Raw genomic sequence first — 12568 nt, forward strand, 5'->3', positions numbered from 1 at the left:
ATATTCATGACTTGGAATGAATGAAAATGAAGTTCTTGCCACCAGTTTTCATCTGATACATAGAGTTTAAAGAAAAACAGTACAAGGCTTTTAAATTTGTTGGCTTGGATAAGATGTCTCAGAAGAGAAATTACATTAGTTACATATACTACATTCCGGTGCAAGTAACAATATGCAGAGTATTAAAAAGAAACAGGGAAAAAAAAACAAGATGAGAAAGCTATATTTCTATTAACCTCAATTATATGTAGATATTTTTTTTTTCCTGCAGAGAATACAGAAAACACTCAAGTACAGTACTCAATCCAATTTTGTATTTAGGTATCTCAATCTTCAAGGTCCCAAACTCTGCTATTACAGCCTTTTCCTCAAGTTCTGATTTAGAAAACATAGTTCATAATTTCTGAATTCCAAATAAAACCCCAAATTCTCATCTCACATCTAAACACATTGCCTGCAACTGTACTGGAAGTTACACACACTGATATGAAGACAAAATTTGACCTCTGGGCTGTCAGAGATCAGTTTGCCTTTGAGACTTAGCCTACAGCTCCTGCAGTGTTACGATTAGGAAATCTTCCTCCCCCCTTTCGGATCATTACTATTTTTCTGCTCACGGTGCATGATGTCTGCTCATGTTGACAGATACTCCTGTTTATTTCATGCAATAGCTAATGTTAATTTATTTCTACACATAATTCCTCCCAAATCCTCTAACTCCTGTTACCCCACTTCTGAACTGATAGCTACTCACACTGCTCCAAGCACACAGGTTAAACTTCTGTCAACTAATACACAACAAAGTGTCTGCATGTGGACAGGTAGTTCCATTTGTGAAATTTGCAAACTCCTGGGCCTCATTTTAAAGGATCAGCTTTTAAGATACACAGTTTGGCTCTTGTTTTCAGAACTAGTATTAGTCACCGGCCATTGGCCTGATCTGACACAACAGGTGTTTCCTCCATCTATTTTTCTTGTTTAACCACATTGTCTCTAAATCTGGAATAGTTCAATAGTACTCAGGATGCCTTCCTGCCTAGCATCCATCTTTTTTATCTAATCAGTAACTGCATTTCTGGCCTCCAAATCCTCTCAGCTGTAAGAACTGCACAAAACCTTCTAACTGATCTGATAAGTTAAATCATAGTCGTATTATTAATTAATTCCTCCATCTTTCCCTAGTGATATGACTGTGATGGGTTTAGACTAATCTCTTGGAGGTGTGGAACAATCCATTTCTTGCTGAATTAAACATGCAGTGGTCCTATGGTGCCTTACAGGGTACCAAACACACACCACAAGCAGTGAAACATACACATTCTTCACAGAAAGGTTAAACTTTTTCCCCAACAAACTTAGAAGTAGGCATAAAAAAAATATCATATGTATTTTAAAACGGCAAAGACTTTCTTATCTCTTCTGTGTAAATGTAAGTATTAAAGCCAACTTGTAGTACTGAATCTGAGTAATACAAATTGGCATGTCTTAATCAAACATTTACTTACAAGCGCATATACAACTAATGCACCATTAAGCATTACCTTCAATATTAATTTAGTTTATTCTGAAATTTAGATTTAATATTGATTTACTTTCAACCTTTTCAATTCTTCCATAAGCAGGTTACATTTCCCTCCCACAAATGTAAGACTAAATGTATCTAAAATATAAGGCAAATCAAATGAAAAAAAGTCCTATAAAGCATTGTAATGGCCCTTTTCAGAACCAAAATAGCCAGACTGTTTGTGAAACTGGGTTTTTAATTGCAGATGAAGGCAAGAATCAACATAATATCAGTCAGTATATTGCAGACGTGCAGTATGGAGAAATGTCACTGCTCTCATTTTTTGAGATGAAATTTAAGACAGTACTCACCAATTCTTTCCTAAGTTGAATAAAAAACTGTTTGCACTTAAAAGAAATTTTTACAATCTTCAACCTAAAAGAAAAATAAAATCACAATATTTAAACACTTAGTATACTGGATCACAGTTAAAGGCTTAAACACATCTCCTGAAAATATGCTTCTTAGAGAGAGAGAGAGATTTCATTCCATTTCCATGAAACTTCCATAGACACAAAATAAGATATCAAAGATAACACAAAATAGCTTGTATAATTTGAAATTTATGAGCCGTATATTTAAATTATCTATCAAATTCACTGGTTTCTGTCCAAAACCCAAGGCAGTTGCTAATTTAAGTATCTTTTCCCAGTTCCCAAAGCGTAAAGACCTATTCTATCTCCAGGTCATTCCAATCAGATGTTCTCTTTTCTAAGACTGCTTTCATTATCCCTTAGCATATGAAAAAATACTTTGAACTTCACCCGATTCCTAAAAGCCATTCTTTCTCTATGTCTTTAAATACAACCAGAACTTGTTTTAGTAAAACAGCTAAGACAACATATAAGCAAAATACAACAAAACAATTGCCACACTATGAAAAGGAAAAAAACATTTAAAATATCACAACAGGGAAAAATCAGTCTACAGATCTTTTAATCTTGCAGGTTATCTATAACCATAGGAGATACTGACAGTAATTTCAGACAATTTTGCATGGCCACTGCAATGCTAGTTACATTAAATAGGAAAAGACAGGGCGTGTTTCCATCACAATCTAATGATATACTTTTTCAAAGAAATGCAATATTAGAATAGTGCACATTGTTACTAAATATACAGGAGTATTATTTAGGTCAAGAATAAAAGGAAGGTTACAACTGGAACAAGAAAAAACAGAGTAAGTTCAGTAACTTTGAAGAGGAGCAACTGATACGATACTGATAAAACACTAAATTCAAATGCTATCTCACTCAAAGGAGATTTCACTGACAATTACGAAACTCAAAGCAAAAGAGAATCCAGATCACACAATTAACTTGCAGGAAATTTCACAGCAAACTCTTCAGGGGTTACAATCAACCCTTTACACAGCATTTTTATACAGAGCACCCTTACTAATCTGAACTGTCATCTCTGATGATCCCTGTACTTCAAGTCATTATATTGGCTTGATAAAGCCAAAAAAAAAAAAACCCAAACCAACCAACCAACCCACACCTCCCCCCCCAAAAAAAAACAAACCCCAAAACAAAAAAACCCACATCAGTGAAGACAGTGCTACAATTTTTGTGATAAACTTATTCATGAAGAATTTACAAGGACCTCAATAATGACTGGAATTACTATCTGCATATTAACCACCTTGTTGAATAAAAAACCCTCTAGACTAGGAAGGATGAGAAGCAAAATATTAACAGACACTTAAGCTGGATAACTATATACAGAAATTATCTTAACTAAATCAAATGAAGACTTTTTTCTCCAGGGGATCATTCAGAGCAGGAACCTCACTTGGATGTCCTAATTTGTTGAGAGAGTTTCTATCTCAAATAACATGAAGCCAGTCTGTGAATATTAGCCTTTAAGTTTTGCTTAAATCTTTTCCCATTTCTTTTTTCTTTCCTAGCTTTGCCATTAGTTGCCAAAAAAAAAAAAAAACAGGAGCTATAACTCTGGCCTGATGTGTTTTGGGTTTTGTTTTTTTTTTTAATTCTTAACAAATTGTTGCTATTGAAGTGAGTTTCTCAAGGATTAGAAATTTTAAAGGGGGCCACAAAAAAACCCAAACCAACCAACCAACCCACACCTCCCCCCCCCAAAAAAAACAAACCCCAAAACAAAAAAACCCACATCAGTGAAGACAGTGCTACAATTTTTGTGATAAACTTATTCATGAAGAATTTACAAGGACCTCAATAATGACTGGAATTACTATCTGCATATTAACCACCTTGTTGAATAAAAAACCCTCTAGACTAGGAAGGATGAGAAGCAAAATATTAACAGACACTTAAGCTGGATAACTATATACAGAAATTATCTTAACTAAATCAAATGAAGACTTTTTTCTCCAGGGGATCATTCAGAGCAGGAACCTCACTTGGATGTCCTAATTTGTTGAGAGAGTTTCTATCTCAAATAACATGAAGCCAGTCTGTGAATATTAGCCTTTAAGTTTTGCTTAAATCTTTTCCCATTTCTTTTTTCTTTCCTAGCTTTGCCATTAGTTGCCAAAAAAAAAAAAAGGCAGCAGCTATAACTCTGGCCTGATGTGTTTTGGGTTTTGTTTTTTTTTTCAATTCTTAACAAATTGTTGCTATTGAAGTGAGTTTCTCAAGGATTAGAAATTTTAAAGGGGGCCACAATTTATCTACTGAAATCAAACTATTCCATTATGCCATTCCATTGGCAATGCAGCAATTTTCTTAGCACCTCCTGTGACAAACAATTGCTTAAGAATAATTTGGGATGGGTCCTAAATTTGCTGGATAGTATAGACACTACCGATTATAGCACTCAAACTGTGGAATAAACAGAAAGAAGTTATATTAGACTATTTATGCTGCAGTTAACTGAAAACATGTTATTAGTTTTCTAAAATTTTGGGGTATGGGGCAATTGAAAGAACATTTTTATATATACGTTTTCTAAAACAGAAGTCTACAACATATCAGATTTTCTTAGCATGCCAACAGAAAACCTGAAAATAAATGAAAATTATTCCATTTATAAAAACATTCTACTACCTTTTACTCTTTTTGTCGCTCTTCTGCAAAAAAAAAAAAGTTACTGCCTTTGATGACTTACAGACTCAAGGAGAATGACATGGATGAAAGCTGTACACACTGGTTTTTAATGTCACTCCATAATATAGGCAGAGAGAGGTCAGCTGCCTCTTAAACCTTAAACCATTTGGAACAGACTCAAAAAACACCAGCCAATAAGGTCTAACTCAACCCCTAACAGTCGCCTTTCAAGTGCAAAGAAATGACTCAGCAAAGCTCAATCTCAGCTATTTAAAAAAAAATACAGCAGATAAGAGAGTTAATATCCACTGCTAATGCCCTGCTAGTCATTAAATGAGAATATCCATCCTCGGCCAAAGCAAAAGGGATGTCTGCCTACGTTTCCTTTCTCTGACTGTCAGCAATTGTGCATATCCAAGGAAAAAGGTAAGAACAGGCAGCCATCAATAATATTTTTGAGGTATGATTTTCCAGCCTCCAGTCATCTCAGACATCCTAAATCATAATATATATCTTTTAAATTAAGAGATATTTAAAAGTCCTAGCCTAAAGTGAGGACTGTACTCTAATGTGGAGAGAGTCTCATGACATCAAGCACCAGTTCTCACTACGGACTTTATCACCCCAACCCTTGCCAGGATGGTGGTACCAGGATGCAAGCAACCCAGCAAATTTCTTGACCAAGATGACTTTGACACAGGTTCTGGACTGGCCAGCTAGGGAATATGGGAGCACAACTCACAAACAAGGAAGGACTGTCCAGATTTAGTAGTCAAACTTGGCTCCAGCAGCTGGGAGATGGTGAAGCTAAAGATCCTGAGGGAAGTGAGGAGGGATGCAGCAGACTAAACAACCCTGGAGTTCAGGAGAAGAAACTCCAGCTTGCACAGAGCTCTGGAAGGCAAAATCCCTTGGAAGCTGCCTTTTGGGGCACAGGAACTGAGGAGATGTGAGCAGTCTTAGAAAACGATGTTCTCAATCCAGAAAAATCCTGATGTGCTAGAAAACATTCAAGCATGGGAGGAGGCCAACTTGGATGAACTTTGAATTGCTGAACAGAATTTCAAACAGAAAATGAAGTGTACAGGATGTGGAAGCAGGATCAGACGGCCAAGGGGGAACACAAAAATACCGCCTAGGCACTCAGGAATAAAACTAGGAAATCCAAAGCACAACTGCAGTTACAACTGGCAATGAACGCAAAAGGCAACAAAGCCTTCCAGGGGTAGACGATCACAAAAGAGAGGCAAAGGAAAGTGTGTCTTCACTGCTGAACAGGTGGTCTAGTAACAAAGGAAAGGCTGAGGTACACCATTCTCTTCTCCTTTGGTCTTCAAGGACAAGATCTACTCCCTGGATTCCCAGGTCTCTGTGCCTGCTAGCACTGTTTGGGGAAAAGAGGAATTACCCACAATACAGGAAGATCAAGTTAGGACGCACTGGATAAAAGGCAGTCTCCTTTGTTTTCCCTTATTCCTGCCCTGTCTCTCTCCTGTTTCATTTCTCCCCCTGATCCTAAGGTTCTTAATATGCAATTCAGATATAATATCAAATTAAAAGGGAGAGGGCAAAGACATTTTACTTGATTCTTCTCCGAGTAATACAGTTAAAGCTTGATTTCTTCCCACAAAGCTCTGGGAAGTCTTTACACAGCTCCAGTGGCACAGGAGCAAGAATACATGGAAGCAAGAAGAAAAAGTATCAGTTCTGGCATCACTGGAGCAGCTGCATGACTATGGATAAAAAGGAGAGGTAATAGGTCTAGTAGTGAGTTGTATTGTGAGAACGGACATTTCAGATCCTTACTCACAGTGAAATAAAGCCTATCAGAGGGTGAAACGAGGGGGAGCTCTGTGGATTGTTGGGGGTTTTTTTGAAGATCAATTATGTTAGTACTACAATCTTCACAGGAAGAAATTAATATCCCCGATGTCAGCTGATATGGTCGAATACAAAGAAGAACTGTTTAGGTAATTACACACACACACAGAAACCACAGTAAGAATTCAGATCAGCATCCCTGGCATGCAAACAATATGAAGCAGGGCTCACAGAAACCTCTAGCTTCCAGCAGGGACATGTAGCTTAATTATGACTTATGACTTGTACGTACTCAGTAATTTACTGGTGTGTTTTATAGACCCTATTTCTACTATTACTGTTTTCCCAAAAATAACAGCAGTAAAAGCAGCCTGAATGAAAACCTTCCTGACTGTTACAGCATTGCATTTATAAAGCAGCCTTAACCCAGAAATGGCTCTGACACTTCAAAACTCATCTACCTGGACTTATGCAAAGCATTTGACACTGTCCCACACAACATCCTGGTCTCTAAATTGGAGAGACGTGGATTTGACAGATGGACCACTCGGTGGATAAGGAATTGGCTGGATGGCCACACTCAAAGAGTTGCAGTCAATGGCTCAGTGGTCAAGTGTAGGCCAGTGACGAGTGGCATTCCTCAGAGGTCAGTACTGGGACTGGTGCTGTTTAACATACTTGCTGTGACATGGACAGTGGGATTGAGTGCACCCTCAGCAAGTCTCCAGATGACACCAAGCTGTGTGGAGCGGTTGACATGCTAGAGGGAAGGGATGCCATCCAGAAGGACCTGGAAAGGCTTGAGACGTGGGCCCATGCAAACCTCATGAAACTCAATGAGGCCAAGGGCAAGGTCCCGCACATGGGCCAGGCAATCCCAAGCTTAAATACAGGTTGGGCAGAGAATGGCTGGAGAGCAGCCCTCAGGAGAAGGATTTGGAGGTGTTGGTGGATAAGAAGCTCAGCGTGGCCTGGCAATGTGAACTTGCAGCCCAGAAGGCGAAATGCATCCTGGGCTGCATCAAAAGAAGCATGGCCAGCAGGTCAAGGGAGGAGATTCTCCCCCTCTGCTGCACTCTCGTGAGACCTCACCTGGACTAATATGTCCAGCTTTAGAGACCCCAACATAAGAAGGACACGGACCTGTTGGAGTGAGTACAGAGGTGGGCCATGATGATCAGAGAGCTGGAGCAGCTCTCCCATGAACACAGGCTGTGAGAGTTGGGGTTGTTCAGCCTGGAGAAGGTTCTGGGAAGACCTTATAACGCTGTTCCAGTACCTAAAGGGGGACTACAGGAGAGAAGGAGAGGGACTCTTTGTCAGGGAGTGTACTGATAGGATGAGAGGTAACAGTTTTAAACTGAAAGAGGGCAGATTTAGATTAGACCTTAGGAAGACGCTATTTACTGGGAGGGTGGTGAGACACTGGAATAGGTTGCCCGAGAAGTTGTGGATGCCCCTTCCCTGCAGGTGTTCAAGGCCAGGTTGGACAGGACTTTGAGCAACCTGATCTAGTGGGAGGTGTCCCTGCCCATGGCAGGGGAATTGGAACTAGATGATCCTTAAGGGCCCTTCCAACTCTAACCCTTCTATGATTCTATGTTTCTATGAAAAGTTTTGCCACAATTGAAACTGGAAATCAATTGAATCTGTTTATATGAAGATGACAGACCAGCCAAGAACTTTAGAACCAGAGTCCAGTGCTGCACTGCCAAAGCACACACATCAGCAGCAAATGAAAATGCAAAACTTTTCATCATTTTTCTAGAGTGAAAACTAGTGCCTGGTAAACTAATGTCTAGTATGCTAATTTTATATGGTTCACTTCACCCACTTAGAATGCAGTATGTTACAGCATACTCAACAACATACGCAATAAGTAAGGCTGCCAAATTAGATTCCAAGTAAGCAAAGGAAACCAAGAGAAGGTTACTTCTGAGGGAACTAAAAAAAGCATTGGGGAAGGTAATGTAACTTCCGTAAAGTTACAGAGTACTTGTATAGAGCACTGTAGAAGTTACAGTGCAGAAAAGGACTTCTCTTACTTCTTTCCCCTTGTTATATGAATAAATAAGAACAGGATCACAACTTAAGAAGACTGATAACTACAGTAACTTATTTAATGAGAATAACTCCACGTTTACAGAACAGCTTTAAAAACTATTTTACTTAAGAGGAGAAATAACTACATCTTCTGCAATAAATACACTTTTTTTGATGCTTATCATGAAAATGGTTATCTATGGATGAAGAGATGACAGTATCCGAAGCACTCCACCTCAGTTGTACCCAAGTACCAAACCTACATTACATTTAACACACACAGCTCAAGTAAGTTGTATGTGACAAAACTGATTAGAGCAATCACTTTCCAAGTTAATATTTTATGTTCAGTTGTCTCTTTGAAGACTGTGAGCTGGACCATAACACTGGCCCTGGTTAATTAAACATAAAGTAAGTTAACAAACTCTGGAAGAAAAAAATGTATTAAAATTCATTATAGTTTGCACCATAATCATTTAACAGCACAGCATGCAGAACAGGACAAAACCCCATCATAAATTTACCCATAGCACAGCATGAGGTAAATCATTTCAACTTGATATGCTACAATTAAGTTTCAGTCTTTTTTAAAGCATGTGACGCTGCTAGTGGTAAAAATAAGTTTTGAAATACGAAACAAAACATTAGCTTAAACAGCTGTCCTTACCACTGAAAGGTGTTAATTCGTACTCTGTTCTTAAAAATTAGTATTCCACCTGACATCACTCCAATCATTATTTCATTGTTACTCTGATCCTTTAAAAGAAAAGAGAAAACGACTTGAAGAACAATATAAATATCTTTGAAACCTCATATACATTCATTTTCATCTCTCTCTCTAAATACACAAATACCAAAGCAAAACAGTTCTCAATTAACATGGAAGGAAATGTGTTTTAATAAGACATGTAAGAATTAAATTATTCATTCCTATTTAGGACAAGCCTGAATGTTTGCTCCAAGTTCTTTATAAGCTACCACAGAATTTTAATTTCTTAAGTTAGAACTTCTGTCTTTCACCAGCTTCGAAGAAATATACAATACAGAGTATTCTAGCAATTTATTACAAATAACAGCACTAAGAGACTGGCTTGACGTTTGCTACACTAAAAACAACCAGCAACTGAAATTCCTACCTGAAAGGAAATTGCAATCTCAGAACACAGAGAGCAGAGATTCTAAAACAAACAATATTGTAAGCATATTTAAATAGCACATTTCTCCTGAAATATCTTTGCACTTTAATCAAACACCTCTGCTACAGATCTCTCAATACATGTGCAACAACAGCCGGACACAGAGAGCAGTGAAGTGAGGTACATTTCAAATTCTATTGCAAGGTTCTCTAATCTTAGGGAGTAGGACAAGAATAGTTAAAAAACAGAGGTGTGTTAGTTACTGAAAATAATTATATTCAGAGGCTTTGCAGAAATGGTAGCACTGTTCTGACAGGTTAAGATCATTTGAGTCAAGACCTTTAAGCTACTTGCTTTACAAGGTAAAACTGATTCTAAAGCAAGTGATAGTATGCTCACCTTACATTAACAGTTCATATTACATCATGATAATTATTTATAATTTGGTTCTAATTGGAACCAAATGAAATATTCTTCAAAGCTGACAGATCCTTAAATATCAAAAGTGCATTCAACAAGTACATTTTTCTTATTCACCAGTAGCCAACTGAACTGGCATTCAGGCCAAGAAGGCGCAACCTGAATAACACATGTACACTAAGCTCAAGTTCAAGCAAAGAAATAACCTCACTAGAGTGAAACAGGACCTACTGAAATTGGTAAATCACAGGCACCAAGTAAGATAATATTACTGTCTTTTTTTTTTTTTTTTTTTTTTTTTTTTTTTTTTTTATCTTGTAAGCAGCAGCCAGGAAGGCTCACTAAAAATAAATAAATATTTTTCTATAAATCTCAGAGGAATCCATTTTTAAATTACTACTTCAGCCAAACTCACCCTTGCATAGTGCAATTCAACTCCATAAAGTTCTAAGGTACGTGCTGTATTGAGATAATTGAACTCCGCTTCTGCAGGAGACAACCCTCTGAAAAAAAGAAGCTAAATCAGAAACATCCTAACACAACCCCCTGCATCAGGCTCCCTACTGAGCTCAAACAGAAAATCTGCATTTGTTTTACTACTTCTACCCCCATCCTGAAATCTGAATTTCCTTTCTCACCATAAACAGACTGTAACCCTAAAAATTTAACAGAAAAATACTTGTGCTTCCACATAGACAAAGTCTTGACAAGAGTCCACAACACAGCTTGCAAATGCACACGTTTTATTTCTAATGCACTGCATCATTTTAATGTCTGTGGATCTCTAGAATCTGGAAATTACTTTTATAGTCCTGTATTTTGTGTTGATAACTCACCCTTAAAGTTTAAATTACCATCAACTCACTTTTCTTTACCCTACGCTTATCAGAATTTGCTAAGCCATTGACTGAAATGTAACATAATGTTCAGTATTTTCTAAAGCCAACAACATGCCCCAATTAAGCAAATGTATTTGGAAACATAGTTTACATTTTGTTAAATTTAACTGTTACAGAAAGCACTGAAGTTCTAAAATACCAACGAAAGATCACTGAAAAAAGTACAACAATGTTACACACTGGAAAAAAAAATATTTTCCATTGCTTCATCGCCTTTTCCTCTTTAGTAAAAGGTCACAGACTTGCACACAGGAAAGAGCAGATATTGAAGAAAAGGACTTTGTTACTTCTAAAGTAACTCTTGTTTACTGGCGAGAGCACCATGAAAACAAAGCCTTTATGCACAGAGCATTCTCAAAGACTGAAAAAAACTCAAATTATATCCCGCTAAATTAATATTCTATGTAATACACACAAATACTATTTTCAATGTACTTTTAACATATTCATTTTTTCACTTATTTTCCCCTACCATTGTCATAGATAATTTATCTGTGCAGAGTATCAATGGTACTTATTATACAGACAATCTACCAAAAAAAAAAAAAATCACATTAAATGTACTCTTAAAAAAAACAAAAAACAAACAAAAAACCAACAAAAAGACCCCAGAAACCTTTAAGATAAAATACTCATTTTTAAAAATATAATAGCACAGCACCAGCAGTCAGGATTTGACAAAGTCAGTCAATATCTTCTGCTGTAAATCCTTACATGTGCTGCTGATGTAATTTTGCTATTTCTTTTTCAAAGTCTTGAGGCTGGCTAGGGATGAAAGAATAGTCTGAGAGGTAGCCTGGCAAGTTTTCTGAATGGTTGTAGTCTCCCAGCTCGGCTAAAATATTAAAAAGAGAGGTTATTGTTTATCACTGATGTACTTGGCATTGTGCAATGCCCCCAAATTCACAAGAGTCTGCTCCCACATACTTTATGAACTACAGCAAACAGAAATAGAGAAGACATTTGAAATCCCTTTTCCCTTATGAATAAACAGTCACGTTCTCAGTGAGTATCACAGAGATCATTTAGAGAGCTTTGAGTAGGTACTTATGAATGAAGTTTACTAAGTGTTTAATTTTTAATACACAAATTAATTCATAAATGCTGTCATAATGGCTATGACTAAGTAATATACTTCAAAATATTTTATTTTTTCTTTTTTTCTTTTACCTTTTTTATTTTTACCTTTGCTCGCTTTTATGTGATTACACAATATATATACTTTTAACACTACAACTGCTATTTCTTTATTAAGATCTGCAAAACCTACCAACTTATTCTGTACCAAGATACATCCAGAAGCATTAGAAAAATATTTTTTTGCACAATACATTGTATGTATGGAAAAAAAGTATGCATACATACACCTACATTGAAACTACTTTACTTGAAACTACTAAAAAGTGCATTTACACAATTTCTAACACTTTCTTAAAATTACAGGAAATAAATCAAAATCACATTTATTGTCAGGAAAAAAACATACAGACAACAACATTTGCTAAAATGACAGGCTTTGAGGCTTTCTAACTATATTCCAAAGAACCGTTTTATTTGCTTTAAATATCTGCAATTCATGTAACAGATCTACAGTGACAGATAAGTAACATAACATGAAAATTGGGAAGTTCACAGCAACACGGCATGACACGGGGT

General features: G+C 36.9%; 1 protein-coding gene across 6 annotated transcripts in view; it reads right to left on the bottom strand.

Annotated features, from left to right (window-relative positions):
* Nucleotides 1-12568, bottom strand: part of PTPN4 (protein tyrosine phosphatase, non-receptor type 4 (megakaryocyte)) — a 120466-nt gene that overhangs the window by 49272 nt on the left and 58626 nt on the right. For 4 of the 6 annotated variants that reach the window (XR_001411683.1, XR_001411684.1, XM_014939629.1 and 1 more), the window contains exons 8-12: nt 11627-11747; nt 10429-10516; nt 9594-9635; nt 9125-9213; nt 1876-1939 (exon numbers count right to left, since the gene is read on the bottom strand). Coding sequence is in view for 4 of the 6 variants with exons in the window: in XM_014939629.1 (XP_014795115.1) it covers nt 1876-1939; nt 9125-9213; nt 9594-9635; nt 10429-10516; nt 11627-11747 (404 nt within the window). In the remaining 2 variants the exon portion in view is untranslated. The remainder of the gene's footprint in view (nt 1-1875; nt 1940-9124; nt 9214-9593; nt 9636-10428; nt 10517-11626; nt 11748-12568) is intronic. The other 2 variants (XM_014939647.1, XM_014939658.1) reach the window with 1 other exon arrangement.

Source organism: Calidris pugnax, unplaced genomic scaffold, assembly GCF_001431845.1.
Source record: "Calidris pugnax isolate Ruff unplaced genomic scaffold, ASM143184v1 scaffold21, whole genome shotgun sequence".
Taxonomy (NCBI): domain Eukaryota; kingdom Metazoa; phylum Chordata; class Aves; order Charadriiformes; family Scolopacidae; genus Calidris; species Calidris pugnax.